Source organism: Ictidomys tridecemlineatus, chromosome 11 (assembly GCF_052094955.1).
Source record: "Ictidomys tridecemlineatus isolate mIctTri1 chromosome 11, mIctTri1.hap1, whole genome shotgun sequence".
Classification (NCBI taxonomy): Eukaryota; Metazoa; Chordata; class Mammalia; order Rodentia; family Sciuridae; genus Ictidomys; species Ictidomys tridecemlineatus.
In genome coordinates, this window is record NC_135487.1 from 126,299,816 (window position 1) to 126,316,485 (window position 16,670).

The 16,670-nt window shown below is 60.6% G+C and overlaps 2 protein-coding genes across 5 annotated transcripts in view; both read left to right on the plus strand.

Annotated features, from left to right (window-relative positions):
- LOC144368768 (myocyte-specific enhancer factor 2D-like) overlaps positions 1-9,019 on the plus strand; it is a 27,867-nt gene extending 18,848 nt beyond the window's left edge. The window contains exons 10-12 of the mRNA XM_078027866.1: positions 5,941-6,060; positions 8,741-8,839; positions 8,982-9,019. Coding sequence (XP_077883992.1) covers positions 5,941-6,060; positions 8,741-8,839; positions 8,982-9,019 — 257 coding nt within the window. The remainder of the gene's footprint in view (positions 1-5,940; positions 6,061-8,740; positions 8,840-8,981) is intronic.
- Mef2d (myocyte enhancer factor 2D) overlaps positions 7,140-16,670 on the plus strand; it is a 16,959-nt gene continuing 7,428 nt past the window's right edge. Inside the window, exons 1-9 of one of the 4 annotated variants that reach the window (XM_078027377.1) lie at positions 7,140-7,385; positions 8,982-9,168; positions 9,730-9,933; positions 11,348-11,485; positions 12,612-12,672; positions 12,905-12,961; positions 14,471-14,661; positions 15,099-15,119; positions 16,171-16,300. In XM_078027377.1, coding sequence (XP_077883503.1) covers positions 9,115-9,168; positions 9,730-9,933; positions 11,348-11,485; positions 12,612-12,672; positions 12,905-12,961; positions 14,471-14,661; positions 15,099-15,119; positions 16,171-16,300 — 856 coding nt within the window. In that variant the 5' untranslated portion in view covers positions 7,140-7,385; positions 8,982-9,114. Of the gene's footprint in view, positions 7,386-8,981; positions 9,169-9,729; positions 9,934-11,347; positions 11,486-12,461; positions 12,673-12,904; positions 12,962-14,470; positions 14,662-15,098; positions 15,120-16,170; positions 16,301-16,670 lie in introns of all 4 variants that reach the window. The other 3 variants (XM_078027378.1, XM_021730542.3, XM_040287710.2) reach the window with 3 other exon arrangements.

The window sequence follows — 16,670 nt, forward strand, 5'->3', positions numbered from 1 at the left end:
CATGACAGAGTGCTGGTCTTGGTGAAGGACATCTAAGGGTATGCTGTCTGCTTGAGAGGTTGAAAGGAGACTCCTGTCCTGCGGTGGCCAGCTCAGGAGGCTGTGGGAAGGGGACTAAGTCCAGCCTCTAAGAGGCCCGACACCCTGAGGGAGGGGGCTGCCTGGATCCCGAGGAGGGGCTGCCTTTGGGTTTGGGTGTCTGGACGAAAGCCCCAGAGCAAGGGGTCAGGAGCACATGACACACGGCCCCATCCTGGGTGTCCATGAGTGTCCCCTTGGGCTTCTGCGTGAGGTGGGGGAGGGGGCTAGAGTGGGAGGCCTGGACCCCCTAAGAGCTGGGCCTGTCCCAGGGCCAGGAGCTCCCACAGAGAGCGCTCCCTCCCCTCAGTCCTGTGTGCGAGGGGCACACTGTGCCTGCAGGCAGCCCTCCTGTTCCCCTTGTCCCTGATGCCCCTGGGCGAGTCCCTGCCCATCTCCAGGTTGATCTTAATGTCTGTTAAAGGAGGTGACGCTGTTTGCCCCCCGTGGGAAGGAGAGGGGTTCCGTGAGAAAACGTGCTGCTCAGCAAGTGGCACCGCCTGACCCAGGACTTGTCTGCCAACGCTGCTCCATGCCAGCGTCTGGTGTCCTGGAAGGGGCCAGGGAGGCTTTGGGGGGATGTGCCGGCTCAGGGCTCAGCTGGGCCCTGGGCAGGCTTGGAGCCCAGGGGTCTGCCTTCCCACCAGCTGCCTCCAAGGCTCAGAAGCCACCCCTGCCCCAGCTCCTGGCTGACGGTGCTGTTCTCGTGGTCTCCTCGCCAGCAAGTGCCTGGGGGAGGCCCATGAGGACAGAGCCGGACCAGGTCCTCAGGCCTGAGGGGAGACTGGCCCCACTGGAGGCTGGGCGAGGTGGAGGAGAAGCTGCTGTCTTCCCGCTCCGTTTGGATCCAGCGATAGGAGGCAAGGAGATGGAGCAGGGGCTGGGGTGACCTTGGGCTTCCAGCCCTCCCCCTAGGGCAGGTGCGCTGTGTGTTGGGCCAGAGTGCCGTGGGAGGGCCAGGCCTGGGCCCTTCTCCCCAACCTCTGCGCCCCCTCCTGCCCCCAACCCTGATCTGTGCTCACTCCTCCACGTCGACCCCTTGTGTGGCAGCCCCGGGGCCCAGGCTGGCTGGCTGGGGACAGGCCTCCTGGCCCAGCTGCTCCCTCTTGTCTCTCCCACCTGTCAGCGGAGGGTGGGGAGCTGAGGGCAGGGGAGAGAGGAACCCTTCACCTGTTCCCGGGGGTGGGGCCCTAGTTGTAAAGCCTAGCAGAGAGATTGAGAGTAGACAACAGGCAGGACTTCCCCCTCAGAGCAAGGCAAGCTCCAGATGGTAGAAATGGCAGGGAGAGCGTGGTAGGCAGAGGTCCTTACTGGCGGAAGTTCCATGGGACTTTGCACAGTGTCCTTGTGAAAGGGTGAGACGCCAGGTCTGGGGACATGGGTCTGCCTAGCCTTGCCTGCGAGGCCCCTCTGTCCGGCTGCGCATCTCAGCCTCACCTGGCACCTTTCCTGAGAGCAGCGAGCTAATCCTATAGGAGCTGCCTGGCGGCCACCCTCCCTCCCTGCCAGGGGCTTAGAGGACTGTCCTCCAGTGAGAAGGAGACCCAGCCACTGCCCCAGGCGGCCCCTTTAAATCCTTGGTGGCTTCTCGAGGTCATGATGTCTCTAGGAGGATTTGCTCTCCCTGATTGGATTGGCCTCTTTCGGTCCCAGTCCCCTGTCCCTTGTCGGTCCCCTGTCCCTTGTCGTAGGTGTGGGTGTCACATTCTGACCCTCCGCCTCCCTTTCCCCTAGCACCCATGGTGTCCAGATTGAGGGCCCGGCTCTCCTGGGCCTCTGTCCTGTGGATGAGAAGAGGGTCTTCCTGTTTTAAATAAGGGGACCAAGCGGCTTTCTGGAACTGCTGCCTGCTTCTCTCCACTTATTCCTTTGGCCAGGGATCATCATTACTCCCTGCTCTCATTTTCATGGGAAGTTCCTCCCCTTGTCCAACTAGCAGTCTACCCACTTCAGTGGTAGGCAGCCCAAACCCAGCACTGGTGGCCTTATGCTCATCCCAACGGCTCTCAAGCTGACCCGCCCCCAAAGCCCCAGCTGCCACTTTCACTTCTGTCTCTTAAGACCCCAGGGGGAAGTAGGGTGGGGAGGTGGAAGGTGACACACTAACCGTCCCAACCGCCCCACCTCTCCTCAACTGAGGCTTCTGATGGCCAGGGGCCCCTGTCCACCACTCTTGTTTAGATGACTGAAATGGGCTTGGGTTGCAGTGGAAGGGTTGGCTACTGTGGTTAGATAGCAGGAAGGACTTCCCAGGCTAGGAGACCTCTGCTGGGCTTCCTTGTTTCTGAGAGTATGGCTAGAAGTATAGATACTGTAACTGGACAGATGGAGGTTGGACTTCAAGGTAGGTAGGGGACTGGTTGTCTTGCCAGCTCTCATTGGTAGGAGTTCAATGCTGGGGCCTCCTTGCCCTCCCACATGTCACCAGCTGCCCATGCTGGATTGGGTACCTTCTGACAAGCAGTTTTGAGCCCCAAGGCTACTTTGAATCTAGGGACTCAGCCCTCAGAGGTCCCCTTTGTAGTCTGGTGTCTGTCTTACTGTCCCCGGCCACATCCTTCATTCTGCACTCTGGGGTGGGTCCTAGAAATGGGCATGGAGACAGGAGTAGAGGACAGCTCCCTGCCTTGCCACTCATGCCCAGCCATGGCCCTGAGGGGACTGGGGCTCTTGCCCTGGAGAGCCCCCAGGAAGCAGGGCAGTGGGCAGCCGCTGGACCTCATCCTGGGAGCCTCGGCAGATCCCCCTTCCTCCTGACCTCACCCCATCCCTGCCTGGACCTGGACGGAGGGGACCCAGCTAGACTAAAGCTGTCCACTGTTGCCGGAGGTGTTTACATTCAGCAGTGCTTTCGGGGGGGGAAAAGATGGAACCAGGGGTTTGAGGGGCTGGGACACTGGGCTGGGGTCTCTGGGTGGGGTGGGAGTCCTGGGGTGGGAAGTGGGATCTGAAGGAATGAGGTCAGAGGCACTATGCAAATCCTATGCAAATGAGCGCCAGTGAGTCAGGCCAGGCCTGCTGGGTGGGGCCCAAGGAGCACCTCGAGTTTCAGAACCGGCCCCACCAGTGACTTGACAGTGACCTTGGGCCAGACCACGACAGTGACCCTGGGAGGCCCCAAGCTCTGGGTCTGATAGGCGGTCCAGATGTGTGAGGGGACTGTGGTGGCCTGTGTGTCCCACCTGGTACTTGCCTTGGCCCAATGTGAGCCTTTGTGGTGCTTTGCAGCTGGTGGAGGGGCTCCCCTTTAGAACGCGCCTTCTCCCGCCTCCAGATTGCCTCCCCCCCAGCTGGAGGACCGACTGGGCCACCTCTTGGGCTGTTCCTCTATAGATGCACACAGTCCTGATTCCCCCTTCCTCTTGGGCCTCTCCAAAGAGCACAGGGACAGAATGTCTGGCCTGGAACGGCACCGCGTGCCTCATGCACTCTACCTGCCCAGGCTCCTGGTCAGTAGGGTGCAGCCCATTCACTGGCTCAAGGTCACAGAGTGAGTTGGAGCCAGAGCAGAGACTAAAAGCCCAGCCCAGAGTCCCCACGTTTCCCTGGACTGTTCATCACCCCACCTCAGGACTCCATCTCCTGTTGCCCCCAAATACTTCCTGAGGTCAGTCTGGGGTTTCTAGGAACTTTCTGGGGTGGGGGTGGGGGGAGGAATAGGTGGGAACCAGCCCAGAGGTCCCCAGGGGAGGTCAGAGCTAGGGTGGGAGGTGCTGGAGCTGCTGCCTCCATAGGGAGCCGCACAGCCCCCTGCAGCACAGGAAGGATGAGAGCTAGACTACAGGAAGGACAAGCTGGGGTGGGGAAGCAGTGGAGGAGGCTCAGGAGACAGACCCTCAGTGGAGAGGCATCTCCTGGGCAGAGAACAGGATGACCCCATCCCAGGAGACTTTCCGGGGAGGAGAGGGTGGGAAGCCTGGGGTGGAGCATGGAGAGTTGTCCAGCGGAAGCTGCGGGAGGGCTGCCCCGCGCTCCCCACCCGGCACTCCTGGGGTCAGTTCCTGTCCCTAGTGCTGAGGCGCAGGTGCCTGGGACCCGAGACTCCCCTGCCCCAGGCCCAGCTTTCTTGGATGGCCCCCTTTCAGCCCGCCCCCAGGTCCCCAGTCGGTGAGTTAAAATTAGCTCAGTGCCCAGGCTAAAAATAGCCCCTGCCCAGCCCTGAGGCTGCTGGGCGGGGGAGGGAGTCCCTGAGGAAGGGAAGATGGTGGGAACCAGGTCTTTGGGTAGAAGTCTGTCTGACCGAAGTTTGAGGGTGGGGCTGGGGCCCTGCCCTGGGCTGCGATCCTAGAAAAACTGGGGGGAGAACAGCCTGGGGGGGGGAAGGAGCGGAGGCAGGGCCGGGAGCAGGGGTGGGGGGCAGGCTGTGCGGGGGCGTGAGAATCGGGCTGTGTGGGGGGACCTCGGGCTCTGCCTTCCTCAGGCTTCCAAGGGACGAGCCGCCTTCCTTAGTGCACCATGGGAAGATGCCCCGCAGCCTCTGGCCTGGGCTGGGGAGTCACGCCCGCCCTGCGCCGGCTCCCAGGGTGCTCAGGCTCTGGGGAGGCCGGCTGAGGCCCAGCGGGAATGGCTACCAGGGCTTGGGTCTGGGGTCGCTCCCTGGGGGCTGGAGTTGGACAGCTAGTCCCGGGTGGGTGCTCAGGACCCGCCTGCCCTTGGGAGATGGGCAGAGCGCACACAGTCCTTCCCAGGGCAGCGTCTGGGCCCCAGCCAGGGCCCCTGGCCTCTGCTTTCCCTTGCCCAGGCGCCCCGCCCTGCCCTGGTCTACCTCTTGGCGGGACTGCAAGTTCTCAGAGGGCAGGGAGGGTGCCCGCTGCCTGGTGCCCAGGGACCAGAGTCTGAGCGGTGGCAGTGCTTGGCCTGACTCCTCCCACTCCGGGCCCGCCCCTGCTCCCTGGTCGGCCCTGGCCAGCCCTCCACCGCGGCCCACTCTGCCTCTGGGCCTGCTGCTGCTGCTGCTCAGGCTCCTTTCCTGTGTCTGTGCGTCTGTCCCCCTCTGCACCCCCGCCTCCCCCACGCTCCTCCCTCGTTAGTGAGCAGGCTGCTGGAGGCCGCCTGACTGGGGGGTGACAGGTGGATTGGGTTGTCACCCCTCCCCCAGCCCTGCTGCTTATTTCATGCCCTGCAGCCCAGCCACAGGGAAGGGGCGGGCGTAGGGGTGACAGCTGTCTCCCGCCTCCTGCCTGCCCCTCCAGCTCCGTTCCCAGCCCCAAGCAGCCTGCAAGGGAGGGACAGGCTGCCTAATGAGCGCAGGTTGAGGCCCGTTGCTCTGTGAAGGGGCGCTGCCCAGCCTCTGTGGCGTGTGCTCCACTGGGCCTGCACCCCCAGGTCCTCTGAGCCCCCGGGACAGAGAGCCAACTGGGATGGACTGGACAGTCCAGGAAGAAGAGAGGGAGGCACTCCCCTGACAGCCAGGAAGGAGGAAGGTGGCCATGGGAAAGGAGCCCTCGGGCCCTCCCTGAGGACAGCCCTGCTCAGCCCTGCCGCAGCTGCAACTCCGAGGGGGGCTGCCCTGACCGCTGGCCCTGGCCACCTCACACAGGAACCGAGATAGCATCATTCTGAAACCCCAGAATGGTTTGAATATTGCTCAGGTACCAAGAGGTGTCACTGGGAGGCAGGGCCTGCTGCTTCTCCATGTCCCCTCCAGACCAGGCCCGCTGTACCTTGCAGTGTCCCTCATTTGCATATAAACATAACCACAGTTCCTATTGGGTCTTTAGCCCAGCTTGGGAAAATGGCTGCTGTCTGTGGGGTCTCCGCTGCTCTCGGGTCCCTTCAACTGCCCGCCTTGTCCGTTGGGCTCCTGCCTCGCCACCTCTTCCCTGTGTGCAGGGCCCCTCTGTAGCTGTCCTTCCCTCACAGTCCGGGGCAGCCCCACAGTCCTTTCCCCTGTGTTCCACCTCCTCTCCATCAGGAAGGGCCACCCCACCCAGGAGGTCCACCCTGCCAGCCCTGCCCTGCCCTGCCCTGTCCATCGAGTTGGTGAGTCAGAATCAGGCAGCCAGAGCCTTGAAGGGGCACTTCTATGACAAGGATGAGGCCAGCCAAAGGAGTCTCAGCTGTGGCCTGAGGTCAGAATGGAGCAGGCCCTGGGCCTCAGAGCAGGAAGGCCACCCTGCCCAACCTGGCCTCCAAGCCCAGGGCTGCCCAGAGTGAAGGAGAAAGGGTGAGAGCAGGGCAGCCAGGGGCCATGGCTTCCTGGAGGGGAAGAGGAGTGGGCCAGCCCAGGCCCGGAGGAGAGCTCACATCTGGGGGACAGATGCCGGGGCCTCTGGCTGCTGGCAGTTGGTTAGGTAATTAGGCAGAGGGCTAATTAAGGAGATCCAGGTGTTCATTAAAATTTTCCTAATGGGGTAGGAGGGAAGCTTGCGCAGGTTAGGCCTCCACACCTTGGCTGGGGTCAGTTTAGGGTCCTTTGGGCTCATGTAGGCCCCAGCCACCCTCTTTCAGAGTCATGGTTGAGTTCATGTTCTTGCCCCAGGGCTTTCAGAGAACCTGCAGTGAAGGGGAACGAGGTTAGTACAGGCTGAGCCTGCTTTGTAGGAGGCCTTGTGGTTAGACAGGAGGAAGGACTGCCCAAGGCAGGGACATCTTCTCCTCTGGCAGTGTTGGCACAGAGGGGGAGCAGCAGTGGGGAAAGGGCCGTGGGATGTGTGGAATTATAAAAAGTGCTCTGAGCTGCCTTGGAGGGAGTGGGCTAGATGGGGCCTAGTCTTGTTGAACCCTGACTTTCCTCTATCAGAGGATGCTCCTTGGGTCTCTGTGGCTTCTCTGCCTTTTCAGTCCTGATCCCTCTTGCATCCCAGCTCCCCCAGCATGAGGCGGGGGTGGGGGGGTGTAGGAGATCAGCCAGGGAGCTGGTTGCCAGGCAACAGTTGCCTGAGCAACCCCATCCTCTCCATCTCCATGTGCTCAGGGCTGCTCCTTAGAAGACTTTAGAGTCTCACCCGCTGCACCAGCCAATCCTAGGGTGGGGAGAGTGGAGGACTGAGGTGGCAGGGGTATTTGGAAGGTGGGTGGTGTCCAAACAAACGAGCTTCAAGGGCAGTCAGGAGAGGGACAAGTTCAAGCTGCACAGAGTGAGAGGAGCTCAAATTGCAGCAAGAATAATGGAGGTTAGACTGCAAGAAGGACTTCTCAAAGGGCCATGACGATGAGACAGTCTTGTCTTTTTGTAGGTGTTTCCTGAGCTCCTTACAGGGTCTAGAGTAATGAAAAGGACAGATGTAGTTCCTGCCCTCAGGAAGCTTCAGTCTCAGGGAAGCCAGGCATGAATCAGAAGCACAGAGTGTAACATTGACATCGTGGTGAGTGCTAGAGATACTGCATGAGTGGCTTTTTGGAGGATCATGAGAACAAAGAGAGGGTTCTCCCACTGTGGAGGAGGGGACAGAACTGGCCATAGCCTGCCAGAGATCACATCTCAGCCAGCGCCTGCTCATGAACACAGGGTGGTCAGAGGGAGACTGGAGGGCAGGAGAGAAGGAAAGTGGGTGCAGGAGGACTGGGAGCGTCCTGCCCTCGCCAGGCTGGGCCAGGAACCCGGGGCCTTGCTGCCTCCCCTTCCCTGAAGCCCACTCCACCACGGCCTAGCAAGCAGAGATTTACCGGGTCCCATCAAGAAGCAGGGGCACCGGAGTCCTGGGGCTGGAGTCCCGGCAGTGGGAGTTAGTGAGGAGTGGGGCGCTGGGGCCCGGTGTCTGCTGGGCCACTCAGGGCCGCTGGGCAGCGCACAGCAGAGACCAGGGCCTTCAGGACTCGAGTCTCCCCTTCTCTCGTGCAGTTTTGTTGCTCACCCGCACCTGCTTCAGCGTTCCCTCAGGTGCTCACGCGGCAGGCGGAGTGGGAGTTGTTCTAGACACATCATGTGGCCTGCAAACCCGAGGTGTTTGTTTGACCCTTCATAGAAAAGATTCACTGGGGTCTTGGCCCGGGGCAAGAACACTTACCTAGGAGGCCTAAAGCCTGGGTTTCACCCCCAGCACTGCCAAAAAACAGATTTTTTGGGAGGGTACCAGGGATTGAACTTAGGGGCACTCAACCACTGAGCCACATCCCCAGCCCTGCTTTTTATTTGATTGGGAGACGGGGTCTCACTGAGTTGCTTAGTGCCTTGCGGGTTGCTGAGGCTGGCTTTGAACTCGCCATCCTCCTGCCTCAGCCTCCTGAGCAGCTGAGATTCAGGCGTGGGCCACTGCGCCTGGCCAAACAAATTTTTTTTTTAATTTCTTTTTCTGCTGACCTCTTATGAGGAGTAGTGGTCGGTAGGTTTAAGCAGCAAAACTCTTTCTCCAAACAAAGGTTTCAGGTGCAGGTCTGCTGAATAAGTCAGACTGTCATGGGGGCGTTCTGGCTGAAGGCAGGTGGTGGTGAGACCCCGGGACTTGGGGTTCCATGAGCTAGTGTAGGAACACTGCTGTAGACCTGTTCTAGTATGTTCTTGAACCAGGGGTACCAGAGACATCCCATCCTGGCATGAGGCACACCATGCTTGCTGGCCTGGGCAAGTGTCCCCTCTCAAGACTCCAGAAGGTGAACTGTTCTTCTGGGCCAGGGGGTCCCTGGGGAGCAAGGCAGGCTCTGGAAAGCAGAGGGAGATACTGTGTTCTCTAAGATCCAGACCCTGAGCAGCTACGCGCTCCATGTCCTCTGTCTGACGTAGAGCCTCAGGCCAACATGACCATGCAGAAGAGCCTGGACCAGAGTCCTGGGCCCGGTGTGAGTCCCAGCCTGTGCCTGGTCTGGCAGACCATTGCCACAGGTAGCCAGCATGGCCTCATTTTGAGGTCGGGGAGGAGACGATGCCAGCCTCTTGCAGGGGTGCTGTAAGCCTGGCTCACGTCCTCAAGGAGCGCATGGCTGAGGGTTGGGGCCTGACAGTGCTCTTGTGACTCTCCTCCCAGGAGGCTGTGCGGAAGGTGTCCTGCAGACCATGAACTGAGCTGGTCCCAGACGTTCATGAGCACAGTGTGAGGGGTGCCGAGACCCGCCACCCAGCAGCCTCTCCCTCCCTAGCACTGAGGACCTCCAGAGAAGATGGGGAGGAAAAAGATTCAGATTCAGCGAATCACTGATGAGCGGAACCGGCAGGTGAGGAAGTCCTGGAGCCCCAGAGTAGGCGAGGACCGGGAGCTGGCCCCCGCTCCACGTCCTCCCTGATCTTTGATGGGGGGCTTCTGGGAGAGGAAGAGCTCTGGACAGAGGGGTGGGCTGAGTCAGGAGAAGAGCAGCCCCCACCTCCCTGCAGCTCCGGGAACCTTGTGCCCCAGGAGGGCAGGCTCTGCTTTAACCAGATGGACCTGTGTCCCCACCCGGGCGCCATATGCAGGCTTCAGGCCACACCTGGACACTTCCAAACCCCAGAATGAATCCTTTCCCTCCTCCTATCTTAGGAGCCCTCTGCTTTTCCCTGAGACCTCTCCCTAGTTCCTAGCACAGAGGGGTAGAGGCCTGGCCTCTAACCCTCTCCCCTGTGGTACCGAGGCTGCGACTCCATCTTGGCCACACGCTGGCCAGGGAACTGTCTTCCTCAGACTAGGAACTCCTGTGTCTTCCTGAAAATGGGAGCTCCGAGGGCAGTGGCTGTGTCCAGCTCATAGGCAGGGCCTTCCTGGACTGAACCAGCCCTGGACACCAGCTGCTCTCCTCCAGGTGACGTTCACCAAGCGGAAGTTCGGGCTGATGAAGAAGGCGTACGAGCTGAGCGTCCTGTGCGACTGTGAGATCGCCCTCATCATCTTCAACCACTCCAACAAGCTGTTCCAGTACGCCAGCACCGACATGGACAAGGTGCTGCTCAAGTACACCGAGTACAACGAGCCGCACGAGAGCCGCACCAACGCCGACATCATCGAGGTGGGCCTGTGGCGGGCACCGCCCGCAGCCTGTGTCCTCGCGCACACGCGCACACGCGCGGTGCCGCCCCAGAGCCCCTCAGTCTGCACACACGCGTTAACCCACATCCTGTCGCACAAACCCGGCCCCGGGAAGGAGGAGGGGCAGTCCAGGTGGATGGCCAGCGCCTGGGCCCGGGCTGTCAGGTGCGCTGCCCACCTCGCTCCCGGGAGTCCCTTCCTGCGGCCAGCATTACAGGACTTCTCTCTGCTGCCTTCTCTTGTGCTCTCTTTCTGTCCCTGTCCCTTTTCTCCATCTTGTGGTCAGTTCCTGCATCTGACTCCCTTACTCATTAATTTTTGTCTCCCCCTTTGTTTCTTTCCTTCTCTGTCACTGTCCCTTAGTGGACCCCTGTGGTTCTTTCTGTTTCAAAGAGAGCTGACCTTGTGAACTGTTGGAGGATACAAGCTTTCAAACTCAGCTTTGCCCTTTCTTGGCCATGTGGCCTCGGGCAGGTGGCTTGGCCTCCCTGAACCATGGTGTCCCCCTCCACAAAATGGGGCCAGAGCCTGCTTTGGAGGGTGCTGTGTGGACGGCACGAAGCAGCCCAGCTCCAGGTCTCACACTGGGTATGCACCGTGGGGTGCAGACTTGGGCTGAAGAGGAGGGCGCCCAGGAAGCCGTAGGCCTCAAATTCCCTCAGATTCAGAGATTGAGGGGAATTCTCTTTTTTTACATTAGACATTTTTTACATTAGACAGATTTTAGACTACAACATGAACTTTACATTCACTTTAGAAACAAGGCAAGTGTCCACAAAGGCATTTTGAGCACGGAGAGGGCAGCCTTGGGTCACGGCAGGTGGCTTCCTCCTTGCTCAGGTTGCTGTGGTGGATCCAGTTCCTGGGCCTGCTGTCCCCTCTTGGCTCTCCTGAGTCTCGCCTTCTCCCTCTGTGACCCTACCTGATTTCTCTCTCCTCTCTTCTGAGCAGAGCCTGGGTTGGGATGGGCAGGGTCCCCTGACTGCACCTTCCCCTAGGAAGCTCTCAGTGCCCCCTGGCCAGGCCTCACCAGACAGGGCTGACCCAGGCCACTAGCCCCTCAGCCATCTCCCCTGAGTCTGCCCACGTGGGACTCTGGAAGCACAGTGCTGGCCACAGGCACTTCCCGGGCCAGGCGCCCCCACGTGGTCCCTGTGCTCTGCAGCTGCCCCCTGCTGTAGGTCTTCACATGGGCCTGGGGGCATGGGGTGGAAGGATGCCACGGGGGGGAGGATGCCATGGGGTGGAGGCACGGGGAGGCAGGGGTCTGGGTGGTGCTGGGCACCCTGAGGAAGGAGGCTGGGTGAGCAGGGATCTTGGGGGCCCTGAAGGCTCCTAGGGAGGGCTGGAGGCCCGGAGGACCCTCACCTGCTGACCTAGTGGTGCGGTTACAGACCCTGAGGAAGAAGGGCTTCAACGGCTGCGACAGCCCAGAGCCCGACGGGGAGGACTCGCTGGAACAGAGCCCCCTGCTGGAGGACAAGTACCGGCGCGCCAGCGAGGAGCTGGACGGGCTCTTCCGGCGCTACGGGGTGAGCCCCACTCACTCTCTCTCTGTCGGCCCCCCCTCCGGCCCCTCCCCCCCAGGCGCTGCACAAGAAGCACAGGGAGTGTGAAAGCCCCGAGGTGGACGAGGTGTTTGCCCTGACCCCCCAGACGGAGGAGAAATATAAAAAGATAGACGAGGAGTTTGATAAAATGATGCAGAGTTATAGACTGGCCGTGAGTAGTCGCATGGAGGGCCTCCCTGTGGTGCATGGTGTGGCTTCGCGCGGTGTTCTGCTCTGAGCCATGCTGGGGATAGCAGTGACCACTGAGGACCCTGCGACCTTGGTCAGGATAACCCGGTGACCTGAGACTCATCTCAAATGGAGCATGAGCCAGAGGGGTATGGAGCGTCCCCCTTGCCAACAAGAAACATGTAGATGACACGAGGTCCTTGAGGGACAGGACATTGCAGGGGGCTTGTTGTCCAGTCATCTTGGGATGAACACCCTGGGGCTGCTCCGCAGCCCCCACCCAAGGCACTCAACGGTGTTTATGGCAGCAGAAGTGCTAGGGGGCAGGCGCTGAGAGGGTGGACCCCTCTGCAGCAGGCTGGGTGGTGAGTGAGTGCAGGAGAAGCAGGTTGGGACCGTGGCCCAGGCCTGGAAGGGCTGCGTGTGTGAACCTGGGTCTGTACCCAGGGCAGCTAACCTCCTCCCGTGTGATCTGCCTGGCTGAGGACTAACCTGCCTCCACTAGGGGTGTCCCTGGTCCGTCTGCAGGGAACAGAACCGTAGTTTCATTCTCTGGGCCAGAGCTGGATCTCAGAGCACTCCCACCACCCTCTGCCTTAGTAGGAGTGGCAGGCAGGACCTCAGGACGGCCGGGGCCAGAGAGCTGGAGACGCTGACCCAAGGGTGCACAGCCCAGAGCTCAGGAGACCCTTGCCTGTCCTCCCAGGCGGAGTGGGTCTGGGGAAAGGTGCTGACCTGGTCTGACCCTGCCCCTCCTTTTTCTGTCTAGTCAGCTGTCCCGGCCCCCAACTTTGCCATGCCTGTCACGGTGCCCGTGTCCAATCAGAGCTCACTGCAGTTCAGCAACCCCAGCGGCTCCCTGGTCACCCCTTCCCTGGTGACGTCGTCCCTCACAGACCCGCGGCTCTTGTCCCCCCAGCAGCCAGCACTACAGAGGAACAGCGTGTCCCCAGGCCTGCCCCAGCGGCCAGCCAGTGCGGGTGAGCCTACAGATGGGGGCAGGAGGAGGTGCGCATGAGCTGCACAGGGGACTCTGGGATCCCAGCTTCAAAAGCGGGCCTGTCCTGTCCCTACCACAGCATCCCGGCGTTTGTGTGGCCCCTGAGGGACGGGCCCAGGGTCCAGCACTCCTCAACAGCCCCCTTTGGTCAGTCCCCGGGAGCCCCCGCCGAGGGAGTGCTGCCAGCTCACCTGGTTCTGCTTCATTCCCAGGGGCCATGCTCGGGGGAGACCTCAGCACTGCTAACGGAGCCTGCCCCAGCCCCGTGGGTGAGTACCACTGCCCTGCTTGGCTCACGGAGGCCTGATGCTTGCTCAGTGGCCAGGAGGGACCTAGATTAGGGGAGGAACCTCACAGGATGGTGGAGTCCCTGAAGGGGACGAGAGCGGGAGGATGTTTCTGCTGCTGGATTTTGGTGTCTGCGGCAGTGGGGTGGACGGCCAGCAGACACGCAGAGCCAGGGAGTGGGGCAGGCTGTGAGAACCAGCGTTCCTAGTTGGAGCAGAAAATCCAGGTCTTCCCTGTTGACGAGAGGTGTCTGCCTGGGACCGGAGGACGGGGTGGCCTGGCCGGGCCTGGAAAAGCAGCAGGCAGAGACTTGCACACGCGTGTGCTCGGTCACACAGGGTCCACGTGTTAGATGTACTTGTAGCCACAGAGGAAAGGCTGTCCCACCCCCAGCAGCCCATAGGCCCTCCTGTCTTGTGTCTTTGTCCAGCTGGGTGACTGTGACTTCTAATGTCACCATTGACGTCACCCTGACATTCCTGCCATTCTCAGAGTGATCCGGGAATTGGGACGGAGGCAGCAGTACACTTTGAGGGCAACAGCATGCTCTTAGGGGACAGAGCAAGGTGGCATTTCTGCCTGCAGTCACTGGTACATCCCTGAACCCCAGAGTCCCTGAGCTTGGCGTCAGCTCCCTCTTGGCAATAATCACGTATGGGGTCAGGAAGCTGGGTCAGTACCCCTCCCTGTCCAAGGAGAGGACCAGAGAAGTTCCCACAGACTTTGAGGGGATAGCTGTACCCACTGGCCCTGGGGTCCAGTGTGTGGGAAGCACGTGAAAACCCTGCTTGGCCTCCCGCCAACTTTGTGGCCCCACAAGCCATTACACACAGCCCCCTCTCCCGTGCTCAGGACCACCTGTCTTTCAGGGTTAATGTGAGGATTAGATGAGATAGTATGCCCATTGTGGAGGGGAGCAAACGGGAAGGGTAGTTACCAGTGTAACTGGTGGTGCTATGCCATCAGTCCCTCAGGGCCAGCAACACCGTCACCGCCAGTGAATGGCCTGTTTCCCCCAAGGCCTGGGCAGCTTTGCCTGTTCCAGTCCAAGTCTCAGAGTCCCCAGCACACAGCAGAGAGCAGCCCAAATGGTTGGTGGTCAGCCCTGGTGCCAGGCTCTGCAGAGGCCTGGATCCCACGTCGCCACCTGTCCCCCGGCCCCGTGGGTCCTGTCGGGGCAGGTTGGGGGGCCTTTGGAGATGACAGGAGAGAGCTGCAGGGAGAGGCCGAGCTGTGGGGTCTCTGCTGTCGCAAGACAGTGGCAGTTTTCGCTTTCCTGGTGTGTCCTTGGTCCCCCCACGCCAGCCCTGTCACCTGTGGCCTGGAGGCAGGAAGGGAACCCAGTGATTGAGGAGCAGGATGTCCTCCTCTTGTTCTGGGAAAGTGGTGGGGACGCAGGCAGCTTGGCATGGCTGGGAGGGGTCCTGGCGCGGGGAAGAGAGCTCCACAGGGCCGGCCTGCCCCTCACCCTCAGCTCCTCACTCCTCCAGGGAACGGCTATGTCAGTGCTCGGGCTTCCCCTGGCCTCCTCCCTGTGGCCAATGGCAATAGCCTAAACAAGGTCATCCCTGCCAAGTCTCCACCGCCGCCCACCCAGAGCGCCCAGCTTGGAGCCCCCAGCCGCAAGCCTGACCTGCGGGTCATCACTTCCCAGGGAGGAAAGGGGTTAATGCATCACTTGGTAAGTGGGTGTCTGGGCCTTGGGCTGGAAGTAGGAGGCTGGGAGGAGGGAGAGAGCGGAGCTGTAGCAGGAGAGAGAAAGGTTGGCCAGGAGGTAGGACTTCCCAAGAGAGATCACGTATGCATGGCTTTTTGTGAGCTCTTCCTTGCCTGAGGACCATTTAAGAGGTTGGAGCATAGAGGTGCCAGGGTAAATGGCAGTAGAAAGGACGGGGGTGGGGTGGGAGAGAAGGTTCTGTGATGGGGAGAGGGTCTCGCGTGGACCAGGAGGTTGCCGACTAGATGGTGAGGGGTGTCCAAGCTGGTGGAGGCTGGGACAGAGCTCTGTCCTCCTGGGCTGGCCAGCGCCTGCTGTTAGGCAGGGAGGTGGGTGGGGGCTGTGGGAGAGGGGAGAGACCAGAGACTGAACCGTCCCTGTGGTTTTATTTCTGCTCCCAGACTGAGGACCATTTAGATCTGGTAAGTGAGGCCATGAGACTTTTGCGGTGCTTTGATTTCTGGGTCAGCCCACTCCTCTGGGTCCCAGCATGGAGCGCCCGTGTCTTGTCCTTTCCCTGTGTGTTCAGTGTGTGGTGTGGGTGTGGCTTTTGCCGTGCTCAGTGCCCACCTGGCAACTGAGGCGAACGGGGTGGGGTGAGGGGCAGTCGTGCATGTGGGTGGACCTGTGCGTGTGTATGCAGTATGGTGCTGCATCAGACGACGCGTACACACGTGTGTCTCTGCACAGTGGAGTGAGGCCACCCTCAGGCCCCAGAGGCCTCAACCCCGACGCCTGGTTAGGCCCTAGGATCCCCCTAGCCCTCTACTCTGCATGGTCCACACAGCATTCTTGGAACCCAGGACAGGGACCCTGTGGGGGATGCCAGTGGACAGTGACATGGGTTTTCTAGGGGAAGCTGAAGCCTAGTGGGCTGGACACAGACATGCACAGCCACTCCCTTACACACTTGCATGCTCGCTCGTGTCCAGGAGTGGGACAGGGGCTCCTCCTCCCAGCTCCCTGACGGGAGGCCAGAGACTGGAAAAGGCGGGCAGGCTCTGGCGGCCAGCACAGCGGCAGTTCCGGCCCCAGTGTGGAGTTGGAATAAACAAGTGACTCAGCGGCAGACGGCAGACAGCCCCACACGTGTGCGGTACACGCAGGCACACGCCACACCAGGCCGCGCATCCCTCCCAGATGCCGACACGCCTCCCCAGGGCGAGTGCTGCAGTGCAATGGCTTTTGTCTCACTGCTCCTGTCACTCTGCCCTAGGAGCCTGGGCCGGTGTTGGGGTCTCGGCCACAGGGCCAGTGTTGGGGCCTCCTCTTCCTCTTTGCATGTGTGGGTGAGAGTGAAGCCACTTGTGCACGCTTTTCTCCAGGGGTCTCAGTGTCTCTGTGATTGCACCAACTCGTGTTGGGGTACCTCCGGGTCCTCCATGCTGAGTCCCCACCTTGACCTTGGCCTCCAAAGTCAGCCTAAGGCAGCCCACCCGTCTGGCACCTCCTGACAGACATTTTCTCCTGCAGAACAATGCCCAGCGCCTCGGGGTTTCCCAGTCTACCCACTCGCTCACCACCCCAGTGGTCTCCGTGGCAACACCAAGTTTGCTCAGCCAGGGCCTCCCCTTCTCTTCCATGCCCACCGCCTACAACACAGGTGAGTGTCCATGTTACGTGTGTGCACTTGGCCTTGGAACAGACGAGTGACCAGAGAAGGAACATAGCTATGCTGGGAGCCAGGGGTTGTAGCACAGGCCTGTAATTCTAGTCACTGGAGAGGCTGAGACAAGAAGATCTCAAGATTAGAAAATAAATTAAAAGGGGCTGCGGTTGTGACTCAGCAGTAGAGCGCTCGTCTAGCACGCGCAAGGCCCTGGGTTCGATCCTCAAGCACCAGATAAAAATTAAAAAAAATAATAATAAAGGTGTGGTGTCCAACTACAACTAAAAATAAAATATTAAAGAAATAAATTAAAAGAGCCAGGGGTGTAGCTCAGTGGTAAAGCACCCTGGGTTCATCCAGTACC